Genomic DNA, 14,304 nt, shown 5'->3' on the forward strand with positions numbered 1-14,304 from the left:
CGGAGAGGGACGCGACGCGCACGATGTCACTCGAGGCACGAATGAAGACACGTCGGCTGGTTTCGGTCACGAAACTACGACCAAATCCATCGATGTCTAATCCGAGCGCGAATTATTAATTCGACCCACAAAAGCGCGGGATGTTGTGAGCGGGCCCCACAGGAAATGGACAAACGGGCATTGTCGGCAAGGCGATGTCCGGGGAATATGCTCGGGTTGATGCTCGGATTCGTCGGTTCCCATCTTGACCGTCCTTCCTCATCATCACCAATCTCAACCGTCCTTTATCTTACACGGGGATAGATCTTAATTACCTAAGATCGATTATTATTATTATTATTATTATTATTATTGTTATTTTTTTTAATAATTAATGAAAAAGATTTATTATCTATGAATGTTAAAGTTTATAAATCTATGGAGCCCATTTTGATGTTAGTAAAGATGCTTATAATCATGAAATGATACTTGCTGCTTGTTTACCTCTTCATGAAATATATGCTTAGTTTTTTTCTACTAGCTAGAAAAGATTAAGTCATATAAATCGATTGATTTATATAATAATAAATCACAAAAAAGGAAGAAAAAAAAATAATAATAATGAAGAAACCAATTAGATTGTAATGTCATGAATGAATGGATGGTTTGTCTATGTGGTGACTTCTCACATCCCTCCAACCAAAGCATTGCAACGAAGAACATAAAGCGATTTGGACGTCAATTCGTGAGCTTATCCACAAAATCATGTGTGGGGGCCATTTCGGCTTATCCACAACATTTTTTAGGCTTTTCACATATTAAGAGCATTAACTATTCACAATTCCTGCCTGCCGAATTCAGATTTCGAGAAATAAATAGACTGACTTTAGAGATGGATATATAAATATAATATTATTTATTTTTTTTCTTTTTCTTTCTTTTGTGAGTGGGTGAAAAGTAGTTGATAGTTCGGTTTTTTAGATGTCGCCCGAATGAACACGTCGTTCGTTCATTTAACCTCCCCGACATAATGGAAAGAAAGGTACATTTAACTATCCAATAAACAAATGGACCGGCGGTTGGAATAGTGAGAAAAATATCTCTCTTCCTTTTATGTTTTCATTAAAGCAATCTTTCTTATCATTTTATATAATTATAATTTATTATGATTATAAATCTAATTACATTCATACTTGGTGGATATCATTTTGTTGACTTGACTAACCACTAATTCAATATTTCTTACACTTAATTTTGATCATTCATTCATTTTTCGATACAGAACTAAATCAAGATATTATCTCAATATTTTGTTACATATATATATATATATATATATATATATATATATATATATATATATATATATATATATATATATATATACATTGGATGCAAAGCATAAAATTAAGTTCATATCACATGATTGTACGTACACGGAGGAGGGTCCATGGATTCAAGAAAGCATCATTTATGGACCACAAAATGGATTATTCTCATCAAAGACCAACTCATCCTCTTGTCCTTCGAATGATAATCTAAATTTTTATTTTTTGTGCACTGATAATTAATTAAGATTATTATGATGTTCAAACAAAAAATAAAATAAAAATAACAAAATTCAACACCAAGTGCTGAAATAACATTTCTTCGTGGAATCGAAGCTATTAACATTGGGATAATAAACATATGGCTTTAGAGAAAGTGTTGACAAAACTTTTTTAAGATGATTGTCTTATCATTAAAAATACCATCAAATTTTATTAGACTCGCTTGATAAAGGTTAAGGTTCGAAACATTATCTGATAAATTTTATTACAAGTCGAGGATCCAAAGCCTCACTCATTCTATGAATATAAATTTTAAAAATTGATCTAGTGATGATATAATAGATATACGATAGAATCCTAAGATTTTATCGTAAAAGAAATGAAAGAAATGAAAGAAAAGAGGATGATCACTTCGAGGGGATCGGTCTCCTTGATCGCTTCGAGAGGATCCACCTCCTAGGGTTTGTCATAACAAATTGGAATAATATTTCATTTATTGATTGATTGATTTAAAGAAATGGTTACATCACTATTTATAGAGTTCCACATAGAATCCACCGATTGGACTCTTAATAATAAATAAATATTAAATAAACCTCTACTTGATTCTAACTAAACTAAACAAACTCAATAAACAACTGATATAAACAGATTCAAAAGCTCATAAAAAAATCCTAACAATATATTTACTAAATATTAAAAATTTAAGACCTTATTTGATAAATTTTCAAGGTATCGTCTAATCTAACTCATAAACTTTTACTATTAACAACAATATATTGTTTACATTAATTTTATATTTTTATTATATATATATATATATATATATATATATATATATATATATATATATATATATATATATATATTAAACATGTGATTCGATCAATTGACCCACTCGCTTGACCAATGACTCGATGACCCAAATCTCAACGAGATCACTTCTCGATTTAGTTCTAGTAAGTACAAATTCAGAAAATTAGTTAGTTTGTTGATAATATAACATGAGATCATAAATTTTTGAGGGTGTCATTTAGCATGGCTCATAAAGATTTTGATTAACAATAACATACTGAGATCAAATCTCCGTTTCACATTTAGAGAAAAAAAATATATTTACAGGTTAATGTATCAATTAACCACGTAAACACAAACCTGAACTGCTGTAGCTATTCCTATGACCGTATGAGATCTCGCCCAAATGCATCGATGATGTGCTTGCGATGCAAAGGACCACCGGGAAAAGAAGCCATGAGATCATCATTCCTTTTCGCCACTTAGTGGCAAAAGATGCAGAGCACCGGTGGAATGCAAACCTTCTTCTGGCTGACGGTCGAGTAAGAATGCGATCACAAAGATCTCAGAATGGAGACAGACTAACCTTCAGAAAAGGACTGGCTGATATCACAAGGATCTCATAATGGAGACCGACTAGCTTCAGAAAACGGACTGAATGCTTTCTTTCATCACTGGATGCGATGTTGCATTGAGACCTCCTCGATGGGCTAACATGATGTACATTCTTTCAGGGATTTGATTCACGAATCAATCCCAATACATTGATGAAACTCATTTTCTCTTCGATTTCATTACCCGGATTTATCGAAAGAGACTTTGTCAAATGATAATACCGGATAAAAACCTGATCGAAAATATCGATGTTAAGCTTAAGTCTAATCTAATTTTTGTTCATACAGTTGCGGCCAAATCCGTTGGGGCAAGAGATAATACAAAGGGTTTTGATTTTAAATTCATTTCCTCTTTTTTTATTTTCTTAATTATTTGAATAAATTTTGTTTCTCAAAGAATATTTAGTCTGAGTAACTCTATAATCATGCTCATACAAGAGATAATACAAATGAAAGCATCATTTAGTGGATCGCTCGGATTCAATCTAGTTTCAGTTGTCGGTAATAACCCTATAACATCGACAAGATTAATTTCCTCATCTTTCTCAATTAATTTTGATTAGTTTTTATTTTTATATATCGCTTTACTAAGGAAGGCTTGGTTAACTCCCTCGAGGATCACAATATAAGAGTCTCTCCGCGATCGTGCTTTGCCTAAGATACGATACCAATTAAATGTCGATTAATTCTCATACAATGAAACAATGATGGCTACACATCTAAGGCCTTATTTGCAACTATTTATTTTTTTAATTTATTTACTAATTGTCACTTGAAATTGAATCAAATCAAACCCTAAAAAAATTGAACCTCAAACCAAAATCCATCATATAAATCATATAAATCTGTGTATATACAATACACACAGTTCTATGTAAATACACAATTCAATACTCCAACAAACCAATTCATAAGTCCAATCAACTAACTATCTTATGCTCCAATAATTGCAGCTCAATGCCTACTGGTATCAAACCCTCATCCTAATCCTAAGTAGATTTGATACATCATAACTAGACTAATGTTTTAGATATAAAAATCATGACACACTAATAATTTGAATAGAATTTAAATAAGATTTCAAATCCCTGACCTCTAACTAAAGGCACATCTGATACATCATCATCTAATCAAAAATCTTAATTTATTAGTCATATATAGAATGGAGGAGCAAAAACAAATCCATTAACTTTGGACACAAATGCTTAACAACATGGTGAAATTTTAATGATGGATGACAAACAGATAAACTGTAAGGAACATATGGTAATTGACACAGACCAGAACCTGTCAACCTGACTCATTTAGACTGGATAACAGGCAATTGCACTGGTCTGACTTGAGAAACACTTGGCCTTGTCAGGTGTGGATCAAACATTTAACATGTCATGAATACTTGGGGTCAACCCCAGAAGAACAATATATTATTTTTGTTTGAGAAACAAAGTACAAATTAGAACTCACCTCATCAAACCAACCTGATTCCTCTGCCCACCAGAACTCTACCAGAGCAAGGGGTTATGTTCTGAATCTTCTACCATCAGAAAACCAACACTATTTAGACACGACGTAGGGTTTCACTTTTCTCATAGGATGACTAAGAACACCAAGTAAAATAGATTCACTTTGGATCTAATATAATAGAATGAGATGTCCGCTTTAAATCTAATAGAAAGAGATCGTGTAGAGAAGTTTTCGCTTATGTTGTCTCTCAAATGCAGCAACAATATCATCAATTGCATCCTCCCAGCAGTCTGCTGATTCGATCTACACCATGATATACCTCTTATTAGCTAAATGGTATTGCAGATGTCCATTTCATATTCACAAACAATGAAAATTAGATTTCACATAATTTTTAATAGTAGGCGCACTTTACTATGTAGAGGATAATAGTAACCATCCACCAGTATTTTCCCACTGATATAAGCAAAAGATCAAGTAGCTAACTGGGCTTGGAAATTATTTATATTTACTCTGTAATCTCAGTGGCCATTATGCCAGACATGAAATATTGTCAAAGAACTAGAGATTTTACCAAAAAAGATAGATTAACATATACTAAAAAATTTAATCTGACAGTGATTTACTGTATAGACACTGTTGTAAATGACGAATGAGATATCATATTAAGAGAAAATTAAAGAACAGGATGTCTAATACAAACATGACATTTTTCATTGAAATAACTTGCGATAGGCAAATTTACATGCACGGTAAGGCAGTTTTCACATAACATCATGAAATAACAAAATATGAGGACATTGTTAAAGGATTGATTATGTATATGTTTTGCCTTATCTTCAGGCATATTATTGTTCAAAATGGTCTTTCTCCACATCTGAATTCTCTGATGACTTATGAGAGCTTAGTTTGCAATTGATCAACTTGGTTATACTCAGTGACAGAAAGGGAAATTAAAGTGTATAATTTATCTTTTCCTTGTTTCAGACCAAAAGAATTCTTCTGCAAATAACATGATGAAGTCAAGTTTCACACTACATTTCTTTAGAACATTTGTTTCTCTTCTTCTTAACTGAAGTATTTATTTTTAACAAATACATTGATTTGTTGTCGCTCTCTAGAATTTGTTATTTTGTCCATGTATGACATTCTGTGAAAAGAGAGCAAATAAAATGTGGTTTGATAGATGCCTCTCCACACACACACACACACACACAAGAAAAGATTTCATTTTTGTTCAAATGATATCCTGCCTGTTTTTTCTTTATTCAAGACCAAATCAGTCTACTAGTTAAAATAACAAGCCAAATCTCAACATGATTTATCGAGAGATTCATTTTCACTATCCCTATTGAGCCACCTCCTTTCTCCAAGAACCTTAACATCTAAAGACTCTCCTAGCATGAAGTACTAGTCCAATTTCATTCTTGAAAAACAAAAGATAACAAAGATAATGAATTGACCAATTAAACATGTCTCCTTAATATCCAAGTTGCTCGAGGAACACTAAAGTGACTGGTAGCTTCTCAACTCCTTTACAAGTCTCCTTAAACATGTCTGTGCAATATTAAACATTCGAAGAAGTTACTGTTAGCTTCTCAACTCCTTTGCACACATCTCCCCATCTTATATACCCTACTTCTCAACTCCTTTATCCATCTATATCCCAAGCTTCATGGAATCAAGATAGGGATTTGCAAAGGGTGATATGACCAAGAATGGTGAGATACGAAGAACACCTAAATGAGATTGTAATTGGTGAGAAAATAATGTAAAATCCAAACATAGTGAAAATCACAAAAACAGTAAAAAATACAAAAAATCAGAAAGTGAATGTCAGAAACTAATAAAATACACGTGAAAAGACATTTTCACTTTCATTCCATAAGATCAACTTAAAAAAAGAACTAAAATAAAAAAGATAAAAGGATATCATACAAAAATATTATTATAGTAAATAACCTTTATATGTATGCCATACAAAAACCAAAAACTTATCTACAATTTCAAAAATAGCAATGACCCCCATGTGGCCTCAATGATCTCCATCACTATGAAGTATGAAAGAAAATCAGCCGAACCAATATGTACAAATTGGAATTTATCGACCAAGGACCGACAACTGGATCAGACCAGCAACTAGACAAAGTGATTTTGCCATGTCCAATTCAAAACAAAGTTATTTTTTATATTTTTTTCTTTAATTTGGAGTTCTGAACAGCCACAACTATCAACAACAGGTTTATTTTCAAGTCTTCTTTTGCAACAGAGTGTTACTTAGTTTTCTTTTAGATTTGAAAAACTAGATTTCAAGCGTCCTCCTCCACTCTTCTCTCCCTCTTTCTATTTGGACCGTGTAGATTTGTCCGTTGGCATACCATGTGCTAATATGCTGGTATGTACCAAACCCATATCAATTAGCCAGGGACCTATATGGGTCTCAGACTGAAAATTGAAGCCTACCATTAAGTATCAGACGGCCTGACCGATATGAGCTTCAAAACGAAAATTGAAACATTGCTCTGAAATATTAGCTAATGCAATATCAAATAAAAAGAACTCTACAGTGAAATTGCTCAAATGTAGCATTTCCCTTTTCCTGTCATGTTTTATGTCATAGCATTCCTATCCCTTCATGAGGCTAGGAGCTGTTCTCATCACTCCTATCCCCTCTCTCATTGTCATTTCCTTTTTGTTTCACATGGTGGTGGCCACAAGCGTTGAAAGTGGTTCCTTCCCAATTTATAGTCAACATTGCAGTTCATAGGTTTTTTTTTTTGTCTTTTCTCCTTCGTATTCTCCTTCTCCTTCCCCTAGTCGAATTGCTATAGGTGATAGCCATCAATGTTCTTTGCTTCCCTTTTCCTTTTGAGGTAAACAAATTGTTAAGAATTGGCTTGGTGGTGTGTTGAGTGTTGGCCAGTTCTTATTGATCAACCTTGATCCCCAGCACCCACACTCAATTGAAGGCATTGCAAAGTTAAGAACCACCCGCCTTCTATTCAAGTGCGTAGGTAAATGCAGATCTGTCAAGTGGACAAATCTGTTGAAGGTTAGGTAAGATTAGTTCCTTGAATATTAAACCACATGGGTATTCAAAGAAAAGAGAAGTCATGGGAACCCTGATCTGATTAGAAGTATTAAACTACATAAGGCGCACATCAGTCAAGACAAGTCACTTTATCAAGGCAAATGTGATTTGATAATTAAATATTTGTGTGGACACTACTCAAAAGATTGTTTTGCATTGAATTTATGGTTTTAAGTTCTTGAAGTATGAGGGAATTTTGTTCAATGCAGAAATTACATCTTGGCATGGAACCTGTCGATACAGTTAATGTGCCGCAATAGTGGAAATAACAAAGAAAAAGAGAAAGAGAACTTCAATGCAGAATTTATGGTTTTCTCCTTCGTATTCTCCTTCTCCTTCCCCTAGTCGAATTGCTATAGGTGATAGCCATCAATGTTCTTTGCTTCCCTTTTCCTTTTGAGGTAAACAAATTGTTAAGAATTGGCTTGGTGGTGTGTTGAGTGTTGGCCAGTTCTTATTGATCAACCTTGATCCCCAGCACCCACACTCAATTGAAGGCATTGCAAAGTTAAGAACCACCCGCCTTCTATTCAAGTGCGTAGGTAAATGCAGATCTGTCAAGTGGACAAATCTGTTGAAGGTTAGGTAAGATTAGTTCCTTGAATATTAAACCACATGGGTATTCAAAGAAAAGAGAAGTCATGGGAACCCTGATCTGATTAGAAGTATTAAACTACATAAGGCGCACATCAGTCAAGACAAGTCACTTTATCAAGGCAAATGTGATTTGATAATTAAATATTTGTGTGGACACTACTCAAAAGATTGTTTTGCATTGAATTTATGGTTTTAAGTTCTTGAAGTATGAGGGAATTTTGTTCAATGCAGAAATTACATCTTGGCATGGAACCTGTCGATACAGTTAATGTGCCGCAATAGTGGAAATAACAAAGAAAAAGAGAAAGAGAACTTCAATAAAGAGCAGACTGTTGTGCCCATGATCTAACAAATGACACCTCAAAGCTCTAAACCTGTTTGCTGCAAATTCCAAAATGATTCTTAAGTTAAACAACGGGTAATGGTACTTCTTAACTTTTAAGTTCTAGTTCAGTCAACTAAAATGCTGATTCAATTAAAATGAATGAAACAGTCTTTAAAGAATGCCAAATGGAACAAAACATGACAAAACAAACCAGAAATAACTGAAAATACTCTGAACCTATCAAGAAGTTGTATCTCACTGAAACAGCCTCATAATTAACAGACAGGAACCCCACAGGATGAACAATTTTCACTCAACATGGGTCAGAACATCTGAAAATTGAATCCTTGATTGTAGTTACATGCATATCAAACATATATAGCTATACATGAAAATTAGAAGCTTGTTTGGGACCAACATGAAAGGCAAAAGGGCTCAAAGGAAACTTAGCCAGAATTTTCTGAAAAGGTGATATAGTGACTGATAAAAGTGTGAAATGAGAAAACATCATAACTCTGTGACATCAGAAAGAAGTAGTTCCGAAGATCTACCAAATTAAATAAGAGTCCTTAAGAAATTAGTATATACATCATTTGTCCTTGCATAGGCACAAGGTTAAGGATGCACCTCTTCTTTTTATTATTTTTTATTTGGATAAGAAAGACAAGAGCAAAATTCTGAAGAATCTAAGCGAGAATATTGCATAATTTCAATGGGCAAAGTGAGACATGCATAGTATCTGTTATGGTACAGCACCTGAACTAATTCAACTACGAGATTAAGACACTCAACATAAGACAGAGGGCAATGTCCAGATGTCATTGATACGACCATCTTAAGCACATATAGATTATCACAAACATAAATCTTAGCATAAAATACATACCTCTTGACATAATTCCAAAGTGAGCTTGCCACCGGTGGCAGCTTCTTCGTGATTATCTTTAACCTCCAAGTTGATGAGCAGTACACTTCTTATCAACACTTGTTTCCGATTACTAAGGTCTGTCCAAAAGATTCAAAAACCACTTCAGCGTGTTGCATGCCAAACATTTCCTACGTGTGTTATTCGGGCCAAAAAACATGACGATCAAAGAAACCTGATTTCTCTTTGAAGTCCATTTGCTCATGACTTCCATTTGCTCATTGAAGTCATGAGAAATAAAAAAGGTCATCCTTATCAAAGCGATTGCACTTGCATCGTTATGAACCAAAAAGGTCGCCATTAAAGAATGACACAAACAAACAGACTATCAAAGCTTGAAATCCCCCAAATCAGAAAATGCGGCTCTGTGGCCCCAGATTTAAAGGCACAACGCAGACGGCCATACAAATATGTACCAAAGAAAAGGAAAGACCGACCTTCAATGACAATATTAAAGACCTTCTCCTCGAAAGTGACGACGACGTCGAAACAGCCATCTGCGGCATTGTCCTGCCACCGCTGCGGCGCGTTCTTGACGCCGAGGTTCCGCTTGAGCATCGGCAGTATCCCATTGCGCTTATACCTGCATCCGACACCAATGTTCAAGAACAGGGCTTTACCAATGAGGGAGAAGAGGGAGGCATCATCGTACAAGTCGGGATCTTTGCGGCGGAGTTCGTCGTGCATGGACTTGTAGGGGGTGCCGAAGTCGTATACGTTGGGCTCCCGCAGCGACGGGCCGGGGAGCTTGACGTGCGCCCCCGTCCCGTAGGACGACACGTCGAACCCATGCCGCTTCAACAGCGCGTGCGCCTCCATGCTCCGGTTCTGGTTCGAGGAGCACACCATCGCGTACCGAAGCTTCGCCCCCATCTCTCTCTCTCTGTCCGTATCCTCTCGCCCCTCTTTCTCTTTACTGGGGTTTCGTTGGTCTCTGTCGTGTTCGCCTCCCGAGCCGAAGGGCCGGCCTACCGCAAAATCGAAGTTGTGCCTACGAGTTGCTTTAATAATCGTGTATGTTGCCAATCACCGTTCGAGTTGCTTTAAAGTTCGTGAACGATGTAGGTTAAGATCAGCCTGGGTCCGCGCCGCAGCGATAGGGAATCGAATAGGAAAAAGGAAGTTAACCTCATACGTGGCCGTATCCAAACAATTTCTTCGTCAAATAGGGAAATCAAATCTAGTCCAGCCCGGTCAATCTGAGCCGCATGATTTAGGGGTATCAACGGTCCGATGCCGTGCAATCCTCTATATATGAGCTCGGTCATTTCATTAGGGTTTGCTGTACCTTCTGCCGCGCTCGATCTCCTCGACGGCGGATCTCGTCCTCCCTCCTCTCCCCCAACAGCATGGTAAGCGAACACAACTAACCTTCTGGCTTCGATATCTCTCATTATGTTCGCCATTCTCTGTCTAATCCATTTCCCTTCTCTCAGATCATCCCAAAGAAGAACCGCCATGAGATCTGCAAGTACCTCTTCCAAGGTTGCGTTTGTCCCTAATCCTTGTGATTGTCGTCAAATTTATGATTTTTGTTGGTTTTGAATTGATTCTTGATTGGGTTCTTCTGGCTCAGAGGGGGTGCTGTACGCGAAGAAGGATTACAACCTCGCGAAGCACCAGGAGATTGATGTGCCGAACTTGCAGGTGATAAAGCTCATGCAGAGCTTCAAGTCGAGGGAGTACGTGAGAGAGACCTTTGCGTGGCAGCATTACTACTGGTACCTCACCAACGATGGCATCGAGTACCTTCGCACCTACCTCAACCTCCCGTCCGAGATCGTCCCCGCTACTCTGAAGAAGTCATCTAGGCCGCCGCCCCGACCCTTTGGCTCCGGCCCTCCTGGTGACCGCCCAAGGTACAACCTTTTGTTCTTATAGACTCCTAAGGGAAGGGACTAGAACCTATTTCTTTGGTTTATTGAACCGGAGATTTGATCTTGGAATACTGTGAACTGTGGTTAGGGGCCCGCCTCGCTTTGAAGGTGATCGGCCAAGGTTTGGAGATAGGGATGGGTACCGTGGAGGACCCCGTGGTGGTCCTCCAGGTGATTTGGGCGGTGACAAGGGTGGCGCACCTCCTGAGTTTCAGCCATCATTCAGGGTAAGCAACGTTTTGGTTTGTCATATGTTTGCTGATGTTATATTCTCGTTTTAATGATTTGTTGAACGTGTTTATGTACATAGATGTACTACCTAATGAGGTGATTGATTCTTTTCTGCAATGCTTTGTGCTAAGAAAAGATTACCAACACAATTATATGTGTATAATAAATATCGTATCCTTAATTAGATAAGTTGGGCTTGCTAGTCTTCTCAACTGATGATTGTATTTATCTAGCTGAACATGCATTTTAAAGTTCTGATACATTGAATTTTAAACTTGAGCTTTGTCATTTGGAATATGCCTTCTCCGTGATTTTTAAAAAAAGGGGACCACATTATGACTTAGTTTACATGATTTGCAATATCTTTTTTTTATGTTTTCCTTTGTCATGCAAATGTTTTTGTTGGTGTTGTGTTGATGTATGGGGCCAGATGATGATAATGGATTTTACATCTCACGACGGTCATCTGAGATGCTTTTAACAGTGTCTAGGTTGATGCAAATCCTATTGCTGATGGCTTATTTCATTTCTTGCTGTATACGTTGTGGACCATACTTTGTACCTTGCTAGCAACATTTTATTTTGGTTTCTCTTTGTCATGATGCTCATGTTTGCAATTTTTCTGTATGTCTTGTTAATTGTTGAAGCTAGATGATGAGAATGGATTTTAACATCTCACGACGGTCATCTGAGATGCTTACAGTGTCTAGGTCGATACAAATCTTATCTCTGATGGCTTTTGCTTTTGCTGATCTCCTTTGTATCTAGAGCACTGTTTGATAAATGTGAGGTTTGATATGTTTTCTAGTAGAATGTTGCAGTGATTGTGACTTTCCATTTCAATAGATTATGATGCTCTTTCTAGTGCTACTTCTTAGGTTGGTGTCTAGTAGAATCTTGCTTGCTATTAAACTAATATCATGTATCTGTAAACTTTAAGAGGTCAACATGTTTGTTTTTGTTCTGAATTTCTTGTTCAATTTCTATTTTTTAGATTTTGTGTTGCTGAAACTTATTATTAATGACTGTATGATCTTTGTTGAAGAATTGTATTTTGCAAAGATAAAACTAGAAGTACGCCAGTTTCAACATCGAGATGACAAGCTGGAATTAAAACTCTATACATTGGTTGTTTCTGTTCTGTGGTCTGTTTCATATCTTGATTCAGCAACATCAAAATTTTCACGAGACTTATTCCTCACCCATTATATAGATTGTAGGAGATGCACAATAATCATTCTTGCTAATTGTTGCATCTCATCTCCAACCTATGCCTTACGGCTTTTTCATTTCTTGCTCAATCTTGATTGATGCATTCCCCACCCAATTTGAGTTGGATTAGCTCTAGCACACATTATGGTGGCACTCGAACCTACTTTTTTGTAATTTGGAATCCAGAATTGTAATGTTTAGCTGAAAATGACAATATGTCTCACCTGATGTCGACTCCTCCATTGGCTGTATATGAATGAATAAGGAGAATGAGGAGGTGCATTTTATTTAGACTGGTTGGCTATAATTTTGATCCATTGAGGCATTCACGTCATATACTTGTGGCTCGACAACAGATCGACTAGTTTGCAAGTAAGCCAGAAAGCATAGCCTGATATTAGGACAAGGCATGCTTGGTTGTGAGTGTTGGGAATGGTATCTAGGGGCTCAACCAGGGTTGGTGGTGTTAAATCTGAGTCTGTGTGAGTAGCATCAAGCAGAGATATGTCGAGTCAAGTTCAGATTAGAGAGGAAGATTTGATCTGCAGCCTGCCTTCCTACCTTGTTAGCACGGTGTTAAATTTGATTGCTGTCATGTTTGATGTTTGAATTGTTGCATTTGCATCGAGAGGGAGGCTGGCATGAGTTTGTCTTATTTATCTACTGGGCTTTATCAAATATATCTATGATTTCCAAAACGTGCAGTTTGTGAACAATTGGTACCACTTATGCTGTTTGTTTTTGACTTTTTTTATCTTTTTGTTTTATGAATCAAGCTTGAGCATATCGTGCCTTTTTATCCAATTGTTCCTATGTCTTGGAAAATTGCAGGGTTCTGGAGGGAGGCCTGGTTTTGGCCGTGGTGGTGGTGGTTATGGAGCAGGTCCAACTTCATCAATGGAGTAGATGAAGCATTTCTGGTTTACCTCGTCTCTTGTTGTACTCTAGCAGTGCTTCTATTTGGAGCTTTTTTTTTAGCCGTTTTTTCTTGACAATTTTCCAAACCATAGCCTAAATGGCGGCCTGTTAATCTCCTCTAATCTTCTATTTGGAAAATTATTCTCGAGTTGTGGCAGGTATATTATTATATTACCCTATTTTGGCAACATTGCTTCATGTTGCTTTGGCAAATATTTGCATGTGTTGCAATGAACTTGCTATTCTATAATTTACCTTTTGTCAACACCGATTGGATTGTTTGTGGGTATATCTAACCCTTTCTGGATTAATCTTGTGACCATTTGGGATTTGGGCCATAATGCGGTTATTTGCATCGATTTCAAAATGTCATTTTAGGTAAATGATCATCCATTTGGATTAATTGTTTGGATTCAATAAATTAATTACTCCAGTCATTTCATGATAATAATAATAATAATAATAATAATTGAGGGTTTATTCGTTTTGGATTAATTGTTTGGATTCAATAAATATATGACTCAGTCATTTCATGATTTTTATAATAATAATAATAATATTAATAATAATAATAATTGATAATCGAAGTTTAGATGGAGATATTGTGAATATAGAGATTTGTATTACATTTGGTAAATTAATTGCAACCGTAGAATCATAATCCTGGGAAGCGTATCGGTTCTGATTAGGTTCAATGTCTTCTTTGCAACGCGAAAAGGTGCGACA

At 36.3% G+C, this 14,304-nt stretch overlaps 2 protein-coding genes and 2 non-coding genes across 5 annotated transcripts; 3 read left to right on the plus strand and 1 right to left on the minus strand.

The window, feature by feature from the left end:
* Positions 1 to 4,304: 4,304 nt before the first annotated feature.
* On the minus strand, positions 4,305 to 10,454 carry LOC103971258 (uncharacterized). 2 transcript variants are annotated; one of them, XM_009385238.3, is made up of 4 exons: positions 9,993 to 10,454; positions 9,778 to 9,923; positions 9,302 to 9,420; positions 4,305 to 4,705 (listed from the first exon to the last, which is right to left on the minus strand). In XM_009385238.3, the coding sequence occupies exons 1-4, from the start codon at positions 10,211 to 10,213 to the stop codon at positions 4,604 to 4,606; spliced, it is 588 nt and encodes a 195-aa protein (XP_009383513.2). In that variant the 5' UTR covers positions 10,214 to 10,454; the 3' UTR covers positions 4,305 to 4,603. The 2 variants fall into 2 exon arrangements, with proteins under 2 accessions (XP_009383513.2, XP_009383514.2); XM_009385239.3 differs by lacking the exon at positions 4,305 to 4,705 and adding an exon at positions 4,730 to 8,471.
* A 126-nt stretch (positions 10,455 to 10,580) lies between these two features.
* LOC103971259 (small ribosomal subunit protein eS10z) lies at positions 10,581 to 13,828 on the plus strand. The gene is made up of 5 exons (XM_009385241.3): positions 10,581 to 10,692; positions 10,777 to 10,825; positions 10,917 to 11,199; positions 11,306 to 11,444; positions 13,492 to 13,828. Exons 1-5 carry the CDS (start codon positions 10,690 to 10,692, stop codon positions 13,564 to 13,566), a joined length of 549 nt encoding a protein of 182 aa, XP_009383516.2. The 5' UTR covers positions 10,581 to 10,689; the 3' UTR covers positions 13,567 to 13,828.
* Positions 11,872 to 11,967, plus strand: LOC135597848 (small nucleolar RNA Z161/Z228). The gene has a single exon (XR_010481440.1). It is a non-coding gene; the product is annotated as a small nucleolar RNA Z161/Z228 (small nucleolar RNA).
* Positions 12,093 to 12,186, plus strand: LOC135597847 (small nucleolar RNA Z161/Z228). The gene has a single exon (XR_010481439.1). It is a non-coding gene; the product is annotated as a small nucleolar RNA Z161/Z228 (small nucleolar RNA).
* Positions 13,829 to 14,304: the final 476 nt, after the last annotated feature.

Source organism: Musa acuminata, chromosome BXJ1-11, assembly GCF_036884655.1.
Source record: "Musa acuminata AAA Group cultivar baxijiao chromosome BXJ1-11, Cavendish_Baxijiao_AAA, whole genome shotgun sequence".
Lineage (NCBI taxonomy): Eukaryota > Viridiplantae > Streptophyta > Magnoliopsida > Zingiberales > Musaceae > Musa > Musa acuminata.